Here is a 26,311-nt window from a genome sequence, read left to right on the forward strand (position 1 = left end):
TCGTTGTAATATTCATGATTGACCACCAAATGGCGACATTTAGCCAAAGATTAACCGTATTTACCACAATAGAATAGAATAGAATAGAATGTAAAGCTTTTATTGTCATTGTATTAAATACAACGAGATTCACTAGTTGCCACTTCTGGTCAGTGCTTTAAAACAAATACTTGAGAAGACTAAACGAGGCAGATAAAACGTATAACAGGTAAAACACACACAGTTATAAAGCAAAATAAAACAGGTAAAGTAGATGTAATAAATACATATAAACAGAAGTGTTTCCCTAGAGTATAAAATATAAAAATAGATGTAATGTAAACAGAGGTAATTGCACCTGTAAAATAGGTAGGGTAGATGTAATAAAGAAAATGCAAACAAACAATGGCTACCACAATGTAGGCTAAACATACTCCAAAGTTATGTACAACAATATTAGCAACTACAACTAATATCTTGACTGATATCAATATTTTTCAAATATGTGTTTTTATTTATAAGATATTTTCTGGTGGGAATATTCCTGAGCATTTGAAGACCTATTTTAAAGGACCCATATTATAAAAAAAGTGAGATTTTCATGTTTCATGTTATTATAAAGCAGGCTTAAGTCCTCTATAAATACTGTGAAATTATCAAAACACTCAATCCACAGGGAAATACACACAGCCTGTATTCAGAAACTCTGCATTTGAAACAAGCTGTCAGGATTTCTGCCCATTCGTGATGTCACGAATATACAATATTTAGATCCTTTATACAATTTTAAATGTAAACATTCTAAATGTGTCCCAGTTTATTTCCTGTTGCAGTGTATGTGAATGTCATCAGCTGACAGAAAGTACACATGGACCCAAGCTGTTGCTTGGCAACGCAATTCTGTTGCAATTCCGTCAAAATGCGCTAAAACGGAGCGTTTAAGACAGAGGGTAAATACAGGCATATTCAGGCTGACAGTATGAGGAAAATAACGTTTTTTTTAACATTACAGCATGTACACATGTTCTAGTAGAAACACAAAATACAAGTATGAACCTGAAAATGAGAATAATATGGGACCTTTAAAACAAATTCTCAGGTCCATTCTTACTCAACCCGTCAGTCTCTAGATCTTCATCCTCCTAAATTCCTCACTAGTATAGAGGTACATTTTCGATAAGATTTAGGGGAACCAAATTATGGAGTAGCTTTTCACATCTATCAATAAACTGTTCATCTGTCAAATGTTTCAAAAGTCGCTTAAAGGGTCATTTAATTGCTGTTTTGTAATTGCTTTCCCCCATGTTGTCCATGTATCTGTTTTTATGTTTTTTATTTTTTCCCACTCACAATGTTGTTTGGTTACGATTACCCAGAACTCTTTATAGATATTTAAATCAATATCCTCCTCACAAACACTAACCATACACTTCCAAACAACACAAACACACACACTTATCTTTTTTGATATATTTACTGTATTGTTATTGTTGTTATTATATATATCTTGTCCTAATTGTTTTGTTATAACTATTATGTAGTCATACAAATAAACAATAATCAATAAACAAACAAAAATACATGGAACGTCATAGAAGCTAGCTAACTTTAGGTCAACCTACATGTGCAGTTTTTATGCAGAGTGGCCCTGTTGAGTCAGTTTTAAAGTAGCCTAAACAGCTTTCTAATGCTGCAAATGTTGTGGAGCACAAAGTGTAGTATTTCCTTATTTACACTACTACTTAAAGCATACACAAGTTATCAGACAGCTATCCTCCCACCAGCTGTGTGTCTTTGGTTGTCAGAGCAAACTATTCTATTATTCCCTTTTTGATATGGATAGCTATATTACAGTATCATGAAAGCATTCTTTTCTCAGGTGTGAATTGACTACCACAAATATTTCTTTTGTAATGAAATACCAGCCCAGGCATCCATCCATTTACAGTTCATTTGTGGTGGCATTTCTTCAGTCAGCAGACTGGATTTCCTAAAATTGCCCACATTCTCTGTCATATTACTTTGGATTTAGTCCACACTGTAACACTGGCTAATGATACATTCACTTTCCCTACCAGAAGGTGATGATAGATTTCTGTTTGCAGAAAAATTACAACGGATATGATCCAGGTTATACAGGTGTACAATCACACAATAGGGGAAAAAAGGAATGGTAGACAGAGTTAGAAAAAACTGTTTTAATGTAATAGTACAATATAATATGAAAGCAAAATTTACAGCAGTTATACACTGATATTTTTGTATCATTTAAACTAACCAGCCTTCAAAAAAGGTATTCATCTAAGATTAAATTCACGTAAGAATTCACATTACATGTCATGGATTATTTCCAGTTAACTTCAGCAATCACATACACAACAAAGGACTAAGTACAATACTGTTACATCTAACTAACGGACAAAGTTAGCATTTCTACCTATTCCTGAGATCTGAGTTATCTGTATCGTACCATTTTGAAAATGACGATAGAGAATGAAGCAGGATGTATTGATGTAGCAGCATGGTGAATAAGTAAACATGCATGCACTGATAGTACATAATCTTCCCTTCAGACCACATTTCTGTATCTTTATGTGGATGTCTTGTGGCTAAGCCATGTGAAAACATTGGGAAACTCCAGACCATAATGCGGACAGGAAACAGGCATCTTTGACATGTGTCAGTTAGAGCACATTTTCCAATTCTAAATCCGGGGTGGAGATTCTTAAATGAATGGACTGGCGTCGTCTTGACAGGGCCCTGAGGTCAGCACAACATTGTCCAGCCCGATCTCTCCTTGAACATCTCTCCCGTGCTGGGCTTCAAAGATAATCTGAAAGACATTCAATGGCATCTTTAGTTTGTAGATTCAAGTAGTGAACAATATGAGGGTTGTCTTTCAAACATACTGCGAAACCACATGAATTTAACGTTTTAGAGAGAAATCCAACATAGCTAGTCACATGAGCACTGCAATATTTGTGCTGTTCAACCTCTATTGGCTGGTATTATTGTTGTTAGCAGTTACTGCACTTTATCTATTGATAACATGTCTTATAAAACGTTAAAATGACTCACTGATTGTGGTGCCTTCTCTTTCCAGGCCACAGTGAGGAGCTCCGTCTGCCAGCCCTGGTCTCTGCTTTGGCTCTGCTCCCATACAGGGTAAGCATTGTTATCCAGCAGCACCTTGAGAGTTCCCACATTGTGGCCCACCACACGGTAGTCAAAGGTGAGGCAGAAGCTGCCCTGCTGGGCCCGGTCGCTGAGAAGCAACTTCAGCTTGGCCACATCCTCCGGCCCCCCTACGAGCCCACTCATGGCCATGTAGTACTCAGCACCTGAAAGAGTTGGTAGCACTTTAAGATTGAATGCTCAACTCTAAATTAATCTTAAATAACCTGTAAAAAAACCACATTTATAATTACCATTATGGTAGGCTACACTCCAGTCCATGTCATCAGCCTTGTCTTGGACCCACTCACATGCTCCCTGATCAAAGTTGCAATCCATGATGAACTCTAGAGGGTAAAAACAATAGGAGCACATTTAGTCACATAAACAGTCATTAAAATAACAATTGCGCATAACCAGATATTTGATTACCTTCCTGAACTGGTGTTATTTGGATTTCTTTGACTTCTGTGGCCGGGCCGAACACTGATTCAAAGTCCTCTGATACTGCGTTTAGATATTAAAGAGAAAAATCTGTGTGAATTCATGCATTTTCAGCTACATATACACCCACTTGCCATTTTATTAAGCACACCTATTGCATATAACAGTCCTGCAATAAATCTGTGATGGTTATAAAGTTCAGTTTCAACAAAAAACTGAAGCTATGGGATTTATTGCAGGACTGCATTCTTTTGAGCAAAGGTGTACGCAATAAATTGGCAACGGAGTGTATAATATTTCAGCTAAATATGATAATAATAGTAAATAAAAGCAGGCCCAAATATCTCACAATTACACCTTCTAAAATCTCATAAAATCTGCCTCTCAAATTACTTTTTATCTCTGAATTCTTCTTAAAATATTTGATCTTAAAAAAAACATTGCTAAATTATGCCGCAATGAGATTTTCCACGATGAAACAAAAGCCAGAAAGGGCCTTTTAACCAACAGGTGTAGACCTGCCCTGCTGTCACTCATGTCTTGAGATGAATCTACAACTTTAGGATACATCCCCCCCCAAGTATTTTAAAGCTCTTGCAGTTAAACCACCCCCATGGCAAGCAGCCTATAGAGAGTCAGACGAGTGACAGCTGGGGGTTATTGAACCTGCTCAGCCATAGTGGGCTAGTGTTAAAGAGGTCTAGAGTGCTGATGACAGACTTTTCCAACTAGGAGTCAAGTCTGTTTGCACAACAGCTGTTTTGGGGAAAACATAATAAAAGGCTTGGAGGCTTTAGTAACCTCCCTCCCTTCCTCGCCCTCCTCCTCCCGGGAGATGGGAAGCAGGATGAGTTGTATCCCAGGGCTGTCTCATGCCGACAGAGTAAAAATTCCTCCCTGGAGGTGATGGATGTCTCGGGGCCTGTCTCCTCTTGCTATCTGAGTTCTTACACAGGCATAGGGTGTTTTCCATAAAGATCAAGATTAGTGGTGAAAGGAAACCTCATGTGTGGGGTTTCTCAGTGAGGTGCATACCGCCGTGCGACCACACTGCCCGCTCTTCTCTTTTCTTATCTGATGAAAGTGTCAGAGAATGTTCATGTATACACACAACTCAGGCGTAAATGACATATGCAAGAAGACGTAATCTCTTCATTTTTTACATTGCTGGGTTCTTATTCAGACTGAGCTTTATATTTTAGTTTTAGAGTTTTAAAAAATGTCAGAGCTTAGAGTTGACAGGTTTTAAGAGTTAGTTATTTTTTGGCAGTGGTTAGCAGTGTCACCTCACAACAAGAGGGTCACGGGTTCAAACCCGGCTTGGGGCCCTTCTGTGTGGAGTTTGCATGTTCTCCTCGTGTTAGCGTGGGTCTCCGGTTTCCTCCCACAGCCCAAAGACATGCAGGGTAGGTTAATTGTTGACTCTAAATTGCCCGTGGTTGTGAATCTGAGCGTGAATGGTTGTCTGTCTCTATGTGTCAGCCCTGTGATAGTCTGGAGACCTGTCCAGGGTGTACCCCGCCTTCGCCCAATGTCAGCTGGGTTCGGCTCCAGTGCCCCTGAATAGGATAAGTAACAATGCTTGTGGTTCTTTGTGGAAATAAGAAGATCTTGGAGGAGTCTGAGGTCGACAGGAAACTTGAAGCAACGAGCCCCTTTATTCTCTGGTCAAGGTTTTGGACCTGACCTGCTATTTTACACTTATTTCAGCTGCTTACTGAAAAATCAATAATTGTATTCAGGAGCCGTGTAAACATGAGAGAAAAAAGTCTCTGTAGAAAACTGAGTTTGTTTAGTCTGTGTACGGTTAATACATTTTGGACAACCCAGAATTACTACAAGGCAGCCAAGCGGAAGGACACTTACCGAAAACATCTCCTCTTGGATTGAGCTGGTTGTCTTCCTCTTCCTCCTCCTCCTCCTCCTCCTGCTGCTCTTCTTCCTCAGGAAATTCATCCTCCGGTCTCCGCTCTGTCTGGGGGTCAACGTAGACCTCTTCATCATAGTCAAAAGGCTGCTGGCGGATCTTAGGAGGCGGCGTCGCGACCGGTTCGGGGATAACATTTTTGATGTCCTCGTTGTCCAGCGTACCTCCCAGAATCCTGGGCCTCACTTGGGAGTCTGGGATAGCTGCGGGCAGGAAAGAGGAATCAGATTGGACATGTGGAACCGCAATCACGAGTTGGAAAGACTTTACCAGGATTCGGATGCGCTTTGTTGTCATGTATTCTGCAGCTGCCGTTCTCGTTCCTACTCCATGCAGATGAAGCATGACAGCGGCATTCGTTGCACATAACTTAAAATTAGTGTTTTACATACACAAGCATTTTTTTATCACGCAAGTTCTGTGTATAAAGAGTCATGCTGAGGATTCCAGGTCTCATATCAAGCTGTATGTGCGGAGGACGGACAACATTTCCAGCCATGAGCAAGGGAGAGAGTTTGGAGAGGTGTTTTTAAAAGTAGGAGGCAAGAGGAGGGAAATGCAGAGAGTGAACAGCAGAAGCAGAGTCTTGGATTCCACACAATCTCACCATTGAGGAAATCATCTGCACTGCCTTTGTCTCCATCCCACGACCTCTGATAAAACGGCTTGACTACAAAAGATAAAGGCATCTTTCATTGACGCTGAAACCCTCTGGCCTTTTCTCTTTATGTCATTTTGGCTGCATGAGGCTTCACCTGTTATTATCTGGGCCTGGGTTAAAGAGTACAACACAACCTGTCCTTCTCCTTCTTCTTCTTCAGATGGCTGGCTACCGTACAATATTTACACAGGTGTGTTTTCAATCTGTGGCTCTCTCTCTTGCTAACATCTGTAAAGAGGTGTGGAGTCTGAAAGCAGGAAACTAGCTTTGGCAGGACTGATGTTTATTGAGTCCAAATGAAATATGTGGCTGTAAAGCTGCTTCTGACGCATCTGACTGACTACACTCACCTGGGAAAGGCCTCAGACATGCGTTTTTCAAATCTATTATGAATGGCCTTAGTATATACGTTTTATTACATATCAATAGGCCCTAAAACTAGTTAATTCATAATTCTGTGTTGCTGTTCTTGGATCTCACCAGAGCATTCAAAGCCATTGCCTCTGAAGCCAGACTTGCACCTGCACTTGTAGGATCCATAAGTGTTCACACAGTCAGCGTGGTGGCTGCACTTGTGGGTGCCGACTGCGCACTCATCAAGGTCTGGAATTGGAAGAAGCCTGTTTGTACCTTTTAGGAGCAGAATGGATCGCAAATGTATCCGTGTAATAAACTCGTATACCTTACCTACACAGTCATATTTGCCGGCAACATATTTCAGGTCAAAGCCGTCCTGGCACTTGCAGTAGTAGCTGCCAAAGGTGTTCACACATTGTCTGTTGTATGGGCAGAGGTTCTTCCCAGTTATACATTCATCAATATCTGAAGGGAAACAAAAGAGGGGACATCATTTAAGGGCTTATGATTTTATATTTATCAAGTTTGAATTATTCACAAAAAAACTTAAAGGAACAGTGTGTAACATCTCGGGGGATCTGAAATTGAATATAATATTCATAACTATGTTTTCATTAGTTTATAATCATCTGAAACTAAGAATGTGTGTTTTCGTTAAAATGAGCCCTTCACATCTAGATAGGGAGCGGGTCCTCTTTACGGAGTCCGTCATGTTGCTCTGCCATGTCTCTACAGTAGCCCAGAATGAACAAACTAAACGCTGGCTTGAGCGAGAGCCTTTCGTGTTTTTACGTTACCCGAAGGCCACCGTAGTTCTCCGGCATGCTTGTGAAACTGCGGTAACGTGTGCGCAGAGTGCAAAACCGTGGTACTGCCAGCCGCCGTCTGACTTCTGTTGCTCCTAAAGTGGTGTTATTATGGTAAAGGTGGTCTCTGAGTGAGGTGAATGGCGTTACCACGGTTTTGCACTAAGCGGCTCATGTTATCGCAGTCTTGAAAGGGAGAAGTACTCAATTGGTTGCAATCTGCAAGCAAACCACTAGACGCCACCAAATCCTACACACTGTACCTTTAAACATAGTTGTACAGAGTACAAAACCTTCTTTCTGGGGCACTATAAAAGAACAAAATATGCACCCCAAGTGAACATGGAGAATCTTTAAACAACACGTCACAATATTGAGAAAATCAGTCCACGTTTTTTGTAATGGTTTATTTCCAACGCTTTGCTGTCGAGTGTAGACAACTCTGTGCCTCCTCTGATTCACATGGAGTCATCAGCGGCAGCTTTTCCATCTGCCAGCAGGGAGCTTCACCATCGTTGCTGTTCTGAGTGCATTACACCATCCTGGTGATTTTGAACATGATCCCTCACTAGCTTCCCACTAGCATCACTGCTAATTTGTCTTTGAAGTTGCCCCCGGTTAGACTGGAAGCAGTGCTTCCACTGAGTTTGGTAACCGAGCTGTTGATATTGTTGTGGATGCAATGAACGACTTAACACAGGAGGAAATGTGTACAAGACTGTTTTCAAGCTAACAGTAACATCACCGTTAGTAATGCCTTTGAACGTGATACAGTGACAAATAGTTGTAGCCTATTGATGTAGAGACAATGATTTAACAAATTCATTCCTTCATATTTTTATTCAGCCATATTGTATCTAACAGTATGCATGTTTTAACATGTTTGTATGTATGATCAGCAACTTAATGTTACAGCCTGCTTCCAGTTAGAGGTCTACTGTGTCTAGTATGGATTGAGAGATTGCTACTCTATGTTTAGCTCAGGTTTAAATTTGCACTTTAAATTATTAGAAGCTATTAATGCGTTCATGATCGATACAGTAGATATGCTTCTGTCTCATGAAGGTCCATTATTTGTCTGTTAAGGTAGGGACAAATGTACTTCTTGTTACATTGTCAGAGTAAAAGTGTACTTTTGCTGTACCCTTATTTTTGAGTGTGTTGAATCCATGGTAATCCTGAAGTTTAATGCTCCAGAACTATTATATTACTTCCCCTGTGTGATCAGTATGCCAGACTGGCTCTGTCACAGCTCAAGCAGTTTTGTGGAAAGAAATATAACTTAATTGCATCCATCTGATTTACAAGCCAAGCATGCAAAAGCCACATAATAGAATCTGTACAGAATTGCTCCCCTATGCAAAAAAATCCCAATCCATGAGACGGAAACAAGCCAAAGTCAATCCTTTTTTTACTCTGTATTCCTTATTTAGATAAGGGTTATTGCTCCGTCTGATTTTTCACTCTCCTTGCATCTTGCTTAGGCCTGTCTTTAATCGTGCATCATATTTGACATATAGGTTTTTTTATAGGTTTTCCTTTCATGACACTACACGCTGAAAAACATTAAATCACTGTGTTTATAATCCACTCTTGTGTGTGTGTGTGGTTGCTCACCTACACAAGTCCTCTCATCTTGCCCCAGCTGCAGCCCTGCAGATGGGCAGAGGCAGCGAATCTCCCCCTGAACCTCCTCACAGCCATACTGACAGTGAGCGATAGAGCATGACCTGGAATCTACATGCATGAACACAAAAAGCACACATTTATAAATATGCAAACTTGGCAACTTTGATTTTTCTTTGCGTTTCCCACTTGTACGGATAGCAGGACGATAGGACTCACTTGCACAAGATCCATCAGGCATTACGGTGTAACCATTGAGGCAGTAGCACTTGTAACTCCCATAGGTGTTCATGCAGCGATGCTCACAGGGACGAGGTTTCAGGCCGCACTCATTCAGATCTAGAAACAAGAGTCACCCTCAGTTTTTTCACCTGCAATACCTTCTTTTCCAAAACCCAAAAGTTGCTTTTTATTGAAACACAAGAGTAAAAACGTAGTAAAACATACCTAAAATGAGCTAGCAAAGCCAGTTATCAGCTTTAAATTTGATTAACCCTCCACCCAGTTTGACCCATGTTTTCCAGACCCCAGCTACCCACCTTGATTACACGTCTTTCCGGCGTATCCTGGGAAACACTTGCATTTGTTAGGACCAACACACTCTCCGTGCTTGCAGCCGTGGTCACATTGAGCTGGTAAAACATTTAACATGAAGTGAATACCACCAGACATATCAGTGGTCTGAGAATAATGGATTACAGTCAAACCACACATGTCTATTACGCAGGCAAGGTTTTTCAATCTAGACTGTCATTTCCTCCACATTTTCTGGGATGGGAAAATATCTTTCATGAAAAGAATAACAATTGTTAGGAGACTGTGGCACTAAATTAGATTCTCTAGAAACGCATTATGTGTATTGGTGGATATAAAATTAAACAAATATATATAAATATGAAAAGTATCATTCATTATTATTTACAGTATATTATAAGCCAGTCTTTGGATCAATGTGGACTGCTCTTACCCTCACACTGTCCTTTACTGTTTTTCTTCCAGCCATAGCAACACTCCAGCCTCCTGCCATAGCGACACACACCTGGTTGGTTTCCAGTAAGGACTTGTCGGTAGTGCCTTTGTAGAACAAGAGAGCAGCATCAGGTAAGATATATAATTTCACTGTCCCAGCTTAATTTATAGCGCACCCTGGTTAATGCACGGAACATCTGATTGTACATTTGGACTTTAAGCAAAATCGTATCACAATAACAACAATTAAATGACATATTATGACATATTCAACTATATTAACATGAAAAAAAATGATCCCAAAACATCCACAGTCTCACTAGGCTCTCCCAATTGTGTATTTCAGCTTTTCATCTTTTTCTTCTAATTGTGCTCCCATTCGTAGTTGTGTGAAAAAACAAACAACGTAAATAAAGTGTCCCCTCACAGGCTTGCTTAGTGATAAAAGTGGGCTCCCTGTGGAGCAGCTGCCAGCTGACAGGATGTAGGCTACAGATGGAGAAAAACACACTAATCAGACGCTTCCTGCGTTGCACATTGACTCCCCAATGCACAACCATATGTCCTCCTCTTTCCCTTTACCTTCATCTTCACCTGATTTCCGGAGTCAGATGAGAATTTACGATAAAGTTATTCTCAGTTGCGGTCAGCGAGTCAGCATTGCATTCAAAATAACCTACGGCACATATAGATTATACTGCATGTGTCTATTTTTAACCTGTAAATTAAATTAAGAGGTTAAGATACCATTTGACTTAGACATCATAAGACTTAAGTAAAGAATCACACATCCAAATCAGACTTTACAACTTTCAGCATCATTATCTTTACTTTTAAGCGCAGTAGCAAACTCTAATATCCCAGATGTTTAGGTGTCACAGGGGTAGCATCACTATAAGCGTCCTCAGCTTCAGTGGGACCGGGGGGAATCTGAGACTTGATAGAAATCAACCAGAATAGCCCACAGGAAAGGGGCTCCAAAGTGTGACAGGTGCTCTTCAGTTATTAACAGTTGCTGTGCCACATTTAGCTGACACACTGTCAAAGCTGTCATAGTTGTCTGCTGGCAGGGGCAGCAGTGTGTACATACCATCAAAACAACACTTTTCCCTGTAAAGATTCAAAGCACATAATTCATTGCCAAACACAGGGTTTCATGTTACTCATTAAGCTCCGCTTAAAGTAAAAGCATGTGGAGGAACTGGCAGTTAAAATGGTTGTAATTCCTCTTTTTGGCAACAGGAAGTGGGCCAAATTGTATATTAGCCAATACTGTTGGTGCAGTTGGTCCTGTGCATTTCAGAGTCACTGCAATGTGATACACACTTTATAATACATACAAATATATTTGACATTATCCTGGAAGGTCAGCTTAATTCTTGACTGTGTAAAGTTTACACCTGCTGCAGTTCTCAAGGGTAGAAACATACCATACAACATGAAACGCTCTGTTGCTCTAGTAGTTCATTGACTTACCTAGGGGCTTCTGCTCCACCAGAGGAGATGTGGAATATGAAAAAAAGCACACTGACCAAGGTGAAAGGCTGCATGTCTGTGACCGCGAGCAGCCTGAGAGCTTTGCTTCCCACGGGGCTGGACTTTGGTTTCTGTGAGCTCCGACTATTCCTCCTGGGGGCTTACGCTCATTAAATTGCTTAGACAGGAGCAGGTCTTAGTTGAGCCTTTACACAAGGCACGCAGGATTTCAAGTATTTCCAGAGCACAAAGTCAAGTTCTCCTCAAGGGGGAAAAAAAAATCTCTCCCTCTCACTCCCTTCAATGCTGCAGCTCCACTCTATAATGTCCCTATGTCCCTTCCTCTTCTTCCTCTTTGAAATTCCAGAGGTGGGTTGACACTGCACTGTGAGGGATAGGTTGTGACTTTTAGAGGTAGGAGTGGGTTCGTACGGGGGGTGGGGATTATGTTTAGGGGTGCTCCTCTCTTCACTGAAACCCTATACAAGACCACATGGAGCTCTTCCTGTGGATCACCAGTAGGAAAAACCATACCGGTGTACAAATGTCAAACAGGGCAACCCATTGATCCTATTTTGCTTCTTTTCTGGGATAACATGAGCTTTACATGCATTTGTTGCTTCATGATCTGACCGTGCTGGCTTTTCTGTGTTTGGATAATTAGCTGTATGGGCTAATTGTGGAACTCAGACATGCATAGGCCTGTCATTAGCTGCTGCAGCGCTCTTTGATGTCTTGCACACAGGTAGCACATAGAGCGCTGCTCTCCCACACGTGCTAATTCCAAGTTCAGCCGTAAAAGTGTTTAATGAGTTTTTACGCTTTCAAAGTCAGCCCCCGGCATCTGGTCCGGATCCTCTGTACCCTTAAAAAGTGGACAGGTGATGTTTCTGTGTTAGTTTACATTTGGTGTTGAAATACTTCTCCCATGTTTTTATATGACAGAGGTGATTTTTTTTGCAGTGAATTAATTTACACAGTGCATGTCGGCCCACTGCCACATTGTCCAAAGACAGAAACGTTGCGGTGGAAATAGTTTTCAGACGATGTCTGCAGTTAAACACTGTAGTTGAGCTCAACAATACAAGTCTGTGATTATTTTGCCAGACATCCATGTCAGGAAGCAGAAAAGTTTCAGCTTGTTAGATAGCGTTAAGGTCAAAACAAATTCAGTCTGGACACTCCCATTGTTGCACCCTACTGCAAAAAATAATACATATTTGAGTTTGGCTCTGCTCAGAACAAATCAGTGGTGGCGTAGACTTGACTCTGAGCTCACAAACACTCACTTAACTGAGCAAGATGAACCTGAACTCATATTGCAGGATTCCTAAATGCTAATCCAGGAGGACGCTGGGGAGGTGGAGGAAGTGCGGTTGCTGGGAAGCAGGCACTGATGCCGCAAATATGCAGCATTGAGTAGTGGCGTTGGCAGAAAGTATGTAATATCTGTTCACAGGGGGAACAGATATTTCGACAAACCCCCATCACAATTACCAAAGTCTGTAGTTCACCATAGCTTAACTGTATAGTTTAGTTCTCTTGACCACAGGTAGTTGTACTTTCCTTGGCGTAACCATACTACCTTTGGGGAGCTGGTCACAAAGTTTTCACAAGAAAGTTGGAGAATATTTTCAACAAAGAGACATGGCAACAGCTTTTTATAACTTGCATTGTATTTTTTGAAGAGATAGCTTTACACAAGCATTGTTCTTCTCCAATGATTTATGTGGGAGGAGCAATACTCTGAATTCTTCCATGGCAAATACAGCATTGGTTTTGGTTTACAGCTAAATTTATGGAATGCGATAGAATGATAATCTAGGGAATGAAATAAGAGCACAAAACAATGGCTTGTTGTTTTCTGTACAGCATTATTGGATTAAACAAAAACATAATTGTTTGCATACAGTACAGTACAGTGCATGGCATTATGTACAGCAACTGTTTTCTAGCATCATATGTAGTACTTTCTGTAATCAGTCCTCGTTTCATTTCATGCTTGATGCCTTTACCACCTCTGGCAATCCGAAGAAGAGCTCCTGTGCTGCAGAATAACACACACACTTTCTGTTTCCAGTCTGCAACCTGACTCTGTATGACTGACATCTCGAGCATGTGGGGTCATGCTATATATTAGAGCTGTTTCCTCTGTGCTGTGTGGGCTCCTCTGTGAACCTGACGAAGCTATTATGCTCACAACAACAGCACCATCTTCTGTTTAGGAGAAAGCCCTGGCATTTAGACCCCCGGCTCTAAGTTTCATCAAACGGGATTTCTGTGCAGCTTAGTGGCTTTTAGGTTAGCAAGTATGACCTTTGAAAATATTATCGGCTGCCTGAAGTATGTGAATATATTTTTAATGGCTGAAAAAACATAAAGATTGTTTAATTTGTGGTAGTTATTGAGCACGCTGTGCTGTTGGTTAAATATGATTGAGTTTACACAAAAGCTTAGCCTGACACATTTAGCTGTTTTTAGTGCTTAAAACATGTTTCTTTTAAACATTTCAAGTGTGTATGTTTATTTTACCTTTTAGTGTTTTTGTAGTATAAATTTAGAATCTGCTTTAGTGTAAGTACATTTTCTCTGAGAGTTTGTCTTTCCTTATTTTTCTTCAATTACATTTTCTTCCAGGAGGGGGAGACATAGCTCAGCACTCGCCAACACACACAAAGAGCCAAGACTTAGACAAAAGGCCATGTGTTGCTAAATACTTTGCCTGTAATCTGCACATAATCAGAGTTCTGTCTTCATAAATCAAAAATCCAACTATTCTACCACCTGGATTGCATATGTGTTTTAATTGTACAGAAGAAAAGGATGTTTCTTTACTGACTACCATGCATACCACTTCATTGTTTTTTAAATTGAATGTGTGCTGAATAGATCTGAACAGAAACCTCAGCAGGTTGAGTGGAATTTTACCGGCGGTTTGTCGGCTTTGTCTCTTCTCTGTCACCAGAGGTCCCTGTCTGTCTGCGTATAGTTTTTTGTTGCCTGAAGCAAGCGGCATCATATCCTGAAAGAGAGAACAGGTTGAGTCACGTTATAAAGGGAGGTGGTTATTGATGGGTCAGCGGTCTACTTTGCTGTTTCCTGTGGCTATCAACATGGATCAGTAAAGGGTTAGTTTGATCATTTTTAAGGGTATGCGTTAGATCTAGATTTGACTTATGTGGTCATGTATCTTTGTCTCCTTATGTTTTAAAACTGGCTGCAAGCGGCGCAGCACTTTGTTGAGGCGTTGCTAACTTTCAGGAAGTGTGCTTCCCCACTTCCTGTTATTCACTCAGGCCAAATGCTCTCCACTCACCTAAATGGACTCCAAGCTTGCAGACATGAGTCGATAAAATACAAAACATAAATCATAATTTGATAATGCAGCTGAAACTGGGATTAGCAGACTCCGGTTACCCCAGCCACTGATTTCCTTAAAACAAAAAGCATGCATCTTGCAGAAGGAGGGGACCCTGCAAGATGCATGTTTTAAGGAAATCAGTGACCCCTATACATTGGGCACACACATATAAATATATATCCACTCAGAGTCCCTTACTGTGGCCCCTGGCACAATGAGCAAGGCTTTTACTATAAAAGGAGAGACAAGGCTGTTGAGTAGTTATTTTGAAAGTGGTGTGTGTACACAACCACATCCTGCCCCGAGTGGGAGATGAAATGAGCAATGAATGCACTGCAGACTGCTGTGAAAATGGGCCACTGCTCATCAGAGATGTTGTGGGACACTATTTGAGGTAACACTGCATGCTGTCAAGATTTGACCAAGTTTTAAAGTCAAATTTGAAAAAGGCTATGCACAATCATTGGTGTTTTTCTTTTCAAATTAGTTAACTTTTCGCAATCGGGTTTCAAAGCTTCAATCTCCAAAAATGAGACATTTTACGTTACATTGTGATCTTTCTAAAACCGTTAAAACCTGATCAATTGTGAATTACTCCAGGAAGTTCTGTGCAACAGTGCAGGGAGGGATGGGTGACTTCCTCCTGCAATAATGACCTTGAGAAATTTTTTGCCTGGGTGTGTACATCACTGACTGAAGTATCCTGCACGCCCGTCTCTCTAGTGTTATATTTGAAAGTTTGTGAGGACAGAGGATGAAACAAGTGCTTACAAAGTTATATTGACTTTGTACAGGTGCTTCCATGTATAAAAGTAGAAAGGAAACACGTCAAATCATGTGTTTGATTGCCAAATGTTAGCTAAGGACTGAAGACTTTACGTGAGCCAAAAGAAACCTCCTTTAATTCCCAAAAAGCAGTAGTCTTATAAATCCAGGTGCTCCTCCTGGAACATCTGCTGCCCCTCAGATTACACAATGACGGTCTGCTGCTAAGTGAGGCTGAACCCAGTGCAGCCAGAGAGACAGACCTTGGGGGATTCAGGCTCACAGAGACACTTTAGTCCCTCAACGTGACGGGTGTGACGGTCTAAACGCAGGCCTCGGCCTCTGCTGGACGCCTCCCGTTCTCCTCTCATTAATAATGCAGCAGGCTGTACCATGCTGTGAGGGTGGCTTGATGGGGGAAGCACCAGACATCTCAAGAGGCTTGATGTGTGGCTCGACATTATTTATTTACAGGCTTGCCTGGTCAGAGACATTACAGTAGCCTATTAAATCTGTCACGGTCTCAAACAAAGCTCTCACTATATGCTGACCGCTCTGCTGCAGAGCTGATGATACAGCCTCACAGAAGTAACGTTACATCAGTTGCTTTGCTGGAGTTGTACCACAGTCCTTATAGGAGGAGAGTATGTGTGCTGCATTAAAACTGCAGTCGGTAACTTTGAGCAAATATAATTAAAAGTTATTTTTATAAAACGGTCACTATATTCTTAAAGTAGTGCATGGGACAGATAATCTGTGAAAAAATCCTGTTCCTCTGCCTCCTCCCAGTGCTCCTAATGGCATTTGCAAGATTTCACCACACCCGACCGACAGAAGACAACCAATCAGAGCCAAGGAGTCTCTGGGCAGCTGTCAATCACTGAACGGGAAACTCACAAATTCCGATCAAACGGTCAAACTAGGCAGCGCTGCTCAAATATGAATCAATATTTGGTTACTGTAATGCCTATTTCTCGCCTCAAATGTTTTCAGGAACATATTTTAGTGTTTTATAAAAATAAACTGCAGCTTTAATGCTGACTTCAATAATCCAAGTCATGAATTAACTCAAATATTTAATCATGATTAATCGCATGATTGTCCATAGTTAATTGCATTTAATCGCACATATCTTTTCTGTTCACAATGTACCTTTAAGGGAGATTTGTCAAGTATTTAATACTCTTATCAACATGGGAGAGGGCAAATATGTTTGCTTTATGCAAATGTATGTATATATTTATTATTAGAAATCAATTAACAACACAAAACAATGACAAATATTGTCCAGAAACCCTCACAGGTACTGCATTTAGCATAAAACATATGCTCAAATTATAACATGGCAAACTCAACAGCTGTCAGTGTGTCAGTGTGCTGACTTGACTATAACTTGCCCAAAACTGCATGTGATTATCATAAAGTGGGCATGTCTGTAAAGGGGAGACTCGTGGGTACCCATAGAACCCCTTTTTGTTCAAATATCTTGAGGTCAGAGGTCAAGGGATCCCTTTGAAAATAGCCATGGCAGTTTTTCCTCGCCAAAATTTAGCGTAACTTTAGAGCGTTATTTAACCTTCTTCGTGACAATGCATTTAGGTTTTCTAGTTTCATATGATGCCAGTATCTTCACTCTAGCTTTAAAACTGAGCCTGCTACAAACTAAAAACCACAAATGATGTTAATGCATTAAAGAACAGCCCTAGAATTAACACAATGTCTTTTTATGATTCGTTCTCCGCGGAGGATACTGACTGGACCTCAACACCATCAAACAACATCACATACTGTATACAGATATCTACAGATGTTGAAGTAGGTTTTGTGACTTCTTCAAATCTGTGGCTAGTTTATGTGGGACTTCCCCTGTGCACTTCCTGTCAGATGACTATATCTAAATCCACGTCCCTTTCACACAGCCTCTTTTATTAACTTCCTTTTTGAGAGGAGGTAGAACTTTAAAATGTTCAAAAAGGTTTTTCTAAGGTCCTAATCTTCTCTTTCTGTTTTTGTCACTAGTGCTCCGTCCTGCTTTACCTCTTATGTTGGCTGCATTCTACTTTTGTAGTTAAAGCCATGATTTCAGTTATTTCTGCGAACCTTGTCAGCCTGCGTATGTTTTCGCAGTGTAATACAAAACATACTTTTCCATGCTGCTATTATCAAAGCTACAATTGTTACTGTGATAATGAAGCCTCTTGTCACAGTGATACAGATTTATATCGCAGCTACTCGTTACATTATTCCTTGATGTCTGCAGCGGCTCAATTTGCCATTTAACCTTTTAAAGTGGCAAGACCACAAAGGTCAGAGTTTAAAGCTGCCCTTTATTCTTCCTAACCGAGGAGGTTGATGCTGGGTAGAATTACACAACCATGCACCCGAAGCAGAGAACCCACCTCGCCTTAGAGCAGCGATCATGTAAATTGCATACCTAACAGGATAAGACATGCTGCAGTATCACTTTTAACTCTGACCATGTGTGTGCACAAGAGTTTTAATGTGCCTGCACTGTTGTAGGGATTATAGGCTCCTGACATTACATTTAAAAATGGCTGTGCTGTTATTACAGACTTGTCAGCACGATGAGAACAACCCGATTTCATTTCCTGTTTCTAGCTAGAATGAGCTTTACAAGGACACAGAAAACACAGGGATAAAAACAAGGCTCTACAGGCACGACATTTTAAACTGCAGTAATTAACTGTTTGGGGTTGTATACAATATATTATTAAACTGTAATTTATGACTGGACTGTATATATGTTTTTGGTGTTTATATGCATACATAGTGTGTGTAGGTAGTGTACTATTTATTCCTTAACAACTATGTAACTTAACATGAACATTCTGCCCGGTTCGGGACCTGTGCAGACAGGAATGAAGCTGGTATGTTACACCTACAAGTTCCTCTGTAGTGGCGCACAGCATGATGTGGAAACAGCCACACCACAAAAGGAAGAGAGAAAATCTAAAATAGCAGAAGTCGGAAATTACAGTTTTAAAACTGTGAACCAAGCTTTGTTTGACGGCTTCCACAGACCCACTTTGAGTTGTACACACACACACACACACACACACACACACACACACACACACACACACACATGCTGCAAGTTCTTATCCACATTAATTATGGGGGAGATCAAACCATTCGCAGACCCACTCCGAATGCCATAGCTTAATAGTTGCGTTAAGTGTTTTTTTTAGACTACTGCAAAAATGCGTGCAGAACATATTAGATGTAATGGGAGTTTGTTGGCTTTTATGACACGTGATTAATCGTATGATTGTCCATGATTAATCGTGATTAATCGCAAATTAATTGCACATTTATCATCTGTTCAAAATGTACCTTGAAGGGAGATTTGTCAATATTTAATACTCTTATCAACATGGCAGTGGGCAAATATGCTTGCTTTATGCAAATGTAGGCCTATGTATATTTATTATTGGAAATCAATTAACAACACAAAACAAGACAAATATTGTCCAGAAACCGTCACAGGTACTGCATTTAGCATTAAAACAAAATAAACCATAACATGCAAACTGAAGCCCAACAGGCAACAACAACTGTCAGTGTGTCAGTGTGCTGACTTGACAAAACTGCATGTGATTATCATAAAATGTCTGTAAAGGGGAGACTTGTGGGTACCCATAGAACCCATTTTCATTCACATATCTTGAGGTCAAAGGTCAAAGGCAGTGGGCAGCGGTGGACTTAAGGTTAGAGAAGCGAGCTTGAGATCGGAAGGTCACCGGTTCAATCTGGCAGGATAAATCTGGGTGGGGAAAGTGAAAAGCAGCGCTCGCCCCTCCCTCATTACCACCACTGAGGTGTCCTTGAGCAAGGCACTTAACCCCAACCGCTCCAGTGGAGTTGCTCAGTGGCCAGCAGATCAGACTGTGGTTGTACTTCAGATGTGAAAGTGTAACTGTGTGAATGTGATCAGGATGTTCCTGAAAAAGAGAGCATTGCTCTCAGTGAACCTCCCCCTGAATAAATAAAGGTAAAAAAAAAGTCCCCTTTGAAAATAGCCATAACATTTTTCCTTGCCAAACCTTTGCGCAAGTTTGGAATATTATTGAACCTCCTTTGTGACAAGCTAATATGACATGGTTGGTACCAATGAATTCATTCGATTTTTTAGTTTGCCAGTATTTTCACTCTAGCTTTAAAACTGAGCCCTCTACCACCTCCAAAAGATCAATTGTGTTAATGTGTTAAAGAAATTAGTGGCGTTAAAACAAATTTGGGTTAAGGCGTTATTAGTTTGTTAAATTTGACCGCCCTAGTAAATATAGCTGTGAGCAAAGGATCAACTTCTAAATCCCTGCATTTGGCAAGTATACTGCCCATCCAGTTGAGGCATGCTAGCCAGAGGCATTGGAGGACTGATACCTGAGCACATTCTTCAGACATTCTTCACAGTTCTCAACAAGCTGTCTCCTCCTACTCCTAGTCTGGACCGTGGTGCATAGCAGTAAAAGATTAAAAAATAAATAAACATTGAAATAATTTATGAGGGCATTGTACAGGTTTGGACAATGCTGACATGCTGCTGTAGAAAGGAGCATCACCCGTTCTAAAAATATGTCCTGCACCAAAGTTTCACACTTCACACGAGTATAATGTGTGCAGCTTTTGTTTTACGATTTACTCAGACACATGAACCATGCTGTTCTTTACGTTGTGCAATTTGCACAAAATGTTCCTCAGGAGCAGTGTAAAATCTTGGCACGCACAATAACATCCTGATGACATAACTACAAGCAACTTTAAGTATACATGCACCCCCTTATTTACCTGTGCCTTATATGTTAACAGAATATAGACCTGTTTTCATTCTAAATGGGCCTCTTTGTGTTTCCTGTTGCAATGTTTGTTAATGCAGTAGCTGACAGGCAGTAAAATTGGACCAAAGCTATTGGCCTAGCAACAGAATGGCAATGAAAAGGTCTATAAGGGTGTTCACAGCCACGTTGAGCACTTGTGAAACTTACATACAGTACAAGCATATTTTTTTTATGTTATGATCAGTTCATTTATGTATAAAATGATCAACACGCTACAAAAGGAAGAGAGAAAAGGTCAAATAGCAGAAGTTGGAGGTTACAGTTTTAAAACTTTGAACCAAGCTTTGTCTTTACAACTTCCTCAGACCCACTTTGAGCTGTATACACACACACACACACACACACACACACACACACACACACACACACACACACACACACACACACACACACACACACACACACACACATACACACACTCCAAGTGTATGTGTGTGTTATCCACATTAATTACGGGGGAGATCAAACCACTCTCAGACCCAATCTGAATGCCATAGCTTAATAGTCACCTTTTTAGACTACTGCAAACATGCATACAGAACACATTAGATGTAGTGGGAGTTTCTTGACTTTTATGACACTGTGTCACAAATGTAAATATAGCTGCAAGCCAATAAATCATAATATCGAAACGCCATACTTGTAAATTCGCAATACATATCAAATCGGCACCCAAGTATCGTGATAGTATCGAATCAGGAGATGGGTGAATCGTTCCAGCCCTACAAAGGATCACCTTGCAAATCCCTGCATTTGGCAGATATAGTGCACATCGAGTTGAGGCATGCTGACCAGGGGTACTGGAGAACTGATACCTGAGCACATTCCTCAGACAGTCCTCAACAAGCTGTTTCCTCTTACCTCTACTCTGGACCGTGGTGCTTAGCAGTAAAAAATGAAAAGGACATTGAAATAATCCATTCGGGCATTGTCTATGTTTGGATAATGCAACACTCAAAAACTGAACACATGCTTGACAAACAGTTGCATTCTTAAAACACAATTTATGAGCATCACAAGTTCTCGATTGACTGCTGCACTAAACTTTCACATCTCACTAGTATAATGTGATCAGCTTTTGTTACGATTTACTCAGACACATGAACACGGTGTTCTTTACATCGTGTAATTTGCACAAAATGTTCCTCAGAAGCAGTGTAAAATCTTGGCACGTACAATAACTACCTGATGACATAACTGCAAGCTGCATGCACCTCCTTATTTATATGCTTTATAGCTTAACAGAATATAATTTTTTTTTTATTCTAAATGGGCCCCTTTGTGTTTCCTACAGGAATGTGTCCTAAAACACAGAAATGAGTTAGCATTTTAGCACTTCCAGTTCCCTCATCTGGAAGTCAATGGGTTTTTTGAATGGGTTTTTAGTTAGATGCCTGAAATGAGGTCTGTGGTGAACACAAGCTGTAGAGATTTTAACGTTTTGTGCTACAGCATAAGATACGTCAGTAAATATCCCACTTGTGAATTTTGAAGCCTTTGTGTCTTTAAAAAAGACGGTTACTAACAGGTGGCTAAATGAGACTGCTAAACATCATCACGCCGACCCGTCCGCCTTTTACAGCCTCGTTGTGTATACTTGCGCTGATGCGGCCTTGTTGTAGTTTGTTTATAGCCTAAAGTTAGCTTTTTACTTCTGGCGATTGCATTCACTCTTCAAAAATCCTAAAAGTGGTGTTCATATGTGAAGATTATCTTGCTGAACAAAACGTGGAAGTATCCTGAACATTTGTTTACCACAGAGCTTATTTTCTGCAATAATCCAAAACCCCATGGAAAAATCCCATTGGCTTTTTGTTGAGGGAACCAGGGCGATGCTAACTTCCTGTTGGCCTACAGAAATACATCATCCCTGGAGCACTCTGTTAACACAGTAGCTGACAGGAAGTAAAATTGGACCAAAGCTATTGCCTTAGCAGCAGAATGGCAATGAAAAGGTTCACAGCCACGTTGAGCACATGTGAAACTTACATACAAGCATATTTTTTGATGTTATGATACTTCATAAATGATCAGTTAATTTGTGTGTAAAATAATGAACAAGTTCCTCCTCTCCTCCTGACTTGCTTACAAACAAGAATTACAAATTCAGCAATGGTCTGCAATATTTAAAATTGTACTTAAACACCATGTCAGTCCATATACTGTATGCTGTAAGTCACCAGCACAGTTAATTCAACAGTGGAGATTTGCTTCTACATCATGGCACTGCAGCTCTTTAACCACATCCTGTTTTACACGTTTGAAACTGGCTTCAGACAAACTAACAAACAAGCTCTTGTAACATACAGCGACACCGTAAATAGCACAAGGTGAGATGTGAAGTAGATTTAACACTCAGGGCATGATAACACATTCTTATCAACACTTCTTATTACTAAGGCGTGATAATAATCTTTTTTTCACCATCTTAAGTGCTATTACAGGACCAGCATACTAACATAAGCTTTAAAAAGTTAAAAATGGCACATTATAAGTTGTTATATATTGTCTCAGACACTGTAAGAAGCAGCCAGGAAAGCCATATTGTAAGTTTCGAGAAACACCAGTATGACTGCATTCGTGGGAGGAGGGGAAGTTGACACATTTTGTAGCTCTGAGAATTTGTCAAGAACGTTATCCTGCTCTGGTATGATGCATACAAGCCAAAAGGACTTAGCCTAACTGGAGGGCAACATCATTAGTGGAGCTTTGGTTCTTTGTGTCCAATAACAACTATCACAGCAACGATGTATCAATGCCCTGTCCTCTTATTCGTGGGGAATATTGCCAGCTGTCTTAGATGTGATTACTAAGACAATATATGACAAAACTGTATTGTCGTTTGTGTCATTTTCCTTCTTTTCTTCCTGTCTTTATTAGTCTGCACTCTGGACAGATTGTGGCACTTGACGTGTCGTGCATACGACCCACAGCATTTTTCAGACACGATTTTTGACTGTGACAAAGTATAAACCTCATAAACTAATGTGGTAAACAAAGGGTTGGTCAAAAAAGACACCACAGAAGAGACAGCTGCACGAGATAAAAGCAGTAAAATATAAAAAGCCCTGGTTCCATCTCTTAATTCATCTGCCTATATTGCCTTAATAACCGATTGTTCCTGTAGAGGTCGTGTTCATTCATTTATGCGGGGCTGTGCAGCCCACATTGCCAATGAAAGGACCACTTACTCAGCATCTAAGCCAGAAGGACAAACCCTTAGTGTGCTTACGTCAAAATGTCTGCATAGGCCTACATACCACAATGTTTGTATTTTCCAGTTGTACTTTTCAGACACCTAAAATTTCACTTCATCAATCACCGTCAAGTAAATCGTTCTTAAGACAGCTTTGCACTTTTTTGTGCCCATCGACCTAAAACACTCTCTTCCAGTGCTCACATCACATGATTACTGCCACAAAATCTCTGTGAAAGCTGGTGTCTCACTTCACACTTTTATTCCTCTCACTTCCTGTCTCTGTGTCACACATGATCACTGTTATCGTGCTATAGCTTAAACCCTCGTCTCGTTGTTGTCGGTTGTAGTACTGAAGTTATAGCATGTAACGCTGAGTACATGAGGACATTGGTGCTGAAAGGGGGCATTTAGGTTTGCTTGGCTCACAGCTGGTGAGCTACTGAGCTCACCAGGGTGACTCTTGCAGCTGAAAGGTTGCATGCACATGTCACATTGAATCACACTGCACTGCATCTCCGTCAGTGCACTCGAGACACATCTGCCGAGCCAGTCAGATTGTACAAATGTAGTCCAGCAAGCCAAAGAAGTCTTTCTTCTTGGATTTTTGGTTGCCTTTGTGTAGCCTAACTAACCCTGCAACATTTCTCACTTAATTGTATGGTGGTTAAAGGTGCTCTTTACAACATCCGGAGCGCTATGTAAAAATATGTAAGGGATGATGTACAGCGAGCTGGTCATTGTTGTGAAATAAACCCCGATAGGGCGACATGAAGCGGAGGGGTCTTGCATCACCCTGAAGGGGTTTATTTTCCAACAATGACCCGTTAGCTGTACATTATCCCGCTTATTACACGGCACAAAAACGGTCTGCCAGAGTCCGAGATCCGAACTGCGCTCATAGCAACGGTCTGTTATACATAGCAACGGTCTATAAAGGGCTATAAAGAAATAACAGAGCCGTGTAATATAGAGGAGTAATGTCTACCTGAGCAGAGAAGGAAGTCGCTCTCCCTCTGTGTGTGTTGGAATCCGAGCTTCTCTATGCTTTGTTGACATACCCGAGCCGACCGCACGTGCATTTCAGTGCATGTTTGTGCATGTTTGTGCATGTGAGCGTGCTCCACTGGCTAGCTCACAGCCGCTACTCTTCAATGCTCTCATATGACGGTTACAGCTGATAACGTCGTCCTGATCGTCCGTGCCGTTGCGAAAGCGTAGCACCCACCCTCCGGTTCTCCGTCAGATTAACACTGTTAACTCCGTCAACACTGTTGCCGTTGTTTTCACTGTTAGCACCATTAGCTGCGAGCAGCCGGCTCAGCTGTCGCCATGTTGAGAGCTGTACGGCAACAGCCGATGATTCAAATTTGGTAGTCAAAGGTCCCTATGACCTCACAAAACACATTTTTGGCCATAACTCAAAAATTCTTGTGATAATTATGACAATTTCACAGAAATGTCTAATAGGATAAAATGATGAAGTGATGACATTTTTAACAGACACTGATGTAAACTGCAACTTGACTGGTTCGGCGGAGGTATACAACCGCGAGGCAGTAATCCTATTTCTCTTGAAATGTTCTGAAATAAGAAATGAGTATGTGTAGATCATTCAACCATAGTGTTCTGCATTTATTTCAGGAGTTACATACCTGAGAGTGTAGTGAAAGCTTTGAAAAAACATTCACACTGCAATTAAAGGAGATAAAAACGGTTAAATTAATAAATAAAGTTGATGTTAATGGCTACTAATGGTTGTGTTCGAGGAATTTTGATTCATGACCACAGTATTTCTAAAATCCAGGACTTGCCTGCCTGTAGGTTAGTTTCAACTTCAATGTGTTCCTCTTTTTCAGTGCGGTTTGTTTGTGTTTTGCATATGTTGTCATGGTTTTTCAAGACTGTTGGTTGGCACGATCAGTAATTTTGCAGTTTTTCTGACCAGTACTCATCTGGTAGAACCTCTACATCCTGTTTATTTTGCTGGTTCTGTTCTCCATGTAAGTTTAAGAAAATGATCCTCCCTCTGATGCTTTTTAGCTGTTCTGAGAATTTGTGACAAGGTTTTATAATTCACACTTTTGGTGCATCCAATCTTTCTTCAATATGCTTTATCTAATTCTGCTTTAATCAGGGAGTATTTATGTTTCACATAAGCCCTTGGCTGCCACCCTTGCTTTGTAATTCTGTAGGACTGACACCATAAATGCAAGGTGCATTCTCTACTAAGTTGGGGTTTGGTGTTCATTACTCTGACTAAAGGTTAACAGCCCACGGAGAATACGAAACAGGTCAGGCAACTCGTTGTATTTACTCTGCCTTTGTATTTGCTCTGGTAAAGCGGTTTCAAATAGCTGTAAGATATTTTCTCCAGAGATTCCTATTAAAATCTGCACACAGATAAATATTTGTGCGTCCCTGCAAAGTGATCAGTTTGTTAGCCAGATAGATGGATAATCTCCCCTCCACCACAAATCACAAGTATAACACAAGGCACGTTTCTGGGAAGTTTCTTTGTCACACATAGCAACCATTATGGTGTGGCCCTGGATTGGCCGGCTCACACCCTCAGCTTTTGTGTCTACCTATCACACAATAGCAGCGCTGCTTTTTCCCACCGTGGGTATGATAATGAAGACAAAGATGAATTGTCCTTTTCTTGCTTCACTCTGAATGAAGAACATAAAGACGCTGAACCTCCCTACAGA

General features: G+C 40.7%; 1 protein-coding gene and 1 long non-coding RNA gene across 4 annotated transcripts in view; one reads left to right on the plus strand and one right to left on the minus strand.

Annotated features, from left to right (window-relative positions):
• Positions 1-2,160: 2,160 nt before the first annotated feature.
• On the minus strand, positions 2,161-11,819 carry egfl6 (EGF-like-domain, multiple 6). 3 transcript variants are annotated; one of them, XM_074659178.1, is made up of 13 exons: positions 11,420-11,818; positions 9,942-10,048; positions 9,514-9,606; positions 9,194-9,313; positions 8,966-9,085; positions 6,873-7,007; positions 6,666-6,788; positions 6,132-6,194; positions 5,464-5,727; positions 3,586-3,660; positions 3,408-3,500; positions 3,058-3,320; positions 2,161-2,812 (listed from the first exon to the last, which is right to left on the minus strand). In XM_074659178.1, exons 1-13 carry the CDS (start codon positions 11,491-11,493, stop codon positions 2,705-2,707), a joined length of 1,638 nt encoding a protein of 545 aa, XP_074515279.1. In that variant the 5' UTR covers positions 11,494-11,818; the 3' UTR covers positions 2,161-2,704. The 3 variants fall into 3 exon arrangements, with proteins under 3 accessions (XP_074515279.1, XP_074515280.1, XP_074515281.1); XM_074659179.1 differs by lacking the exon at positions 6,132-6,194 and having other exon boundaries at positions 11,420-11,819; XM_074659180.1 differs by lacking the exons at positions 6,132-6,194; positions 6,666-6,788 and having other exon boundaries at positions 2,162-2,812; positions 11,420-11,816.
• Positions 3,077-26,311, plus strand: part of LOC141782620 (uncharacterized) — a 32,753-nt gene continuing 9,518 nt past the window's right edge. The window contains exons 1-2 of the long non-coding RNA XR_012597148.1: positions 3,077-3,144; positions 9,974-10,075. This is a non-coding gene — a long non-coding RNA (uncharacterized LOC141782620). The remainder of the gene's footprint in view (positions 3,145-9,973; positions 10,076-26,311) is intronic.

The sequence above is a fragment of the Sebastes fasciatus genome, chromosome 14 (assembly GCF_043250625.1).
Source record: "Sebastes fasciatus isolate fSebFas1 chromosome 14, fSebFas1.pri, whole genome shotgun sequence".
In the NCBI taxonomy this organism is placed as follows: Eukaryota; Metazoa; Chordata; class Actinopteri; order Perciformes; family Sebastidae; genus Sebastes; species Sebastes fasciatus.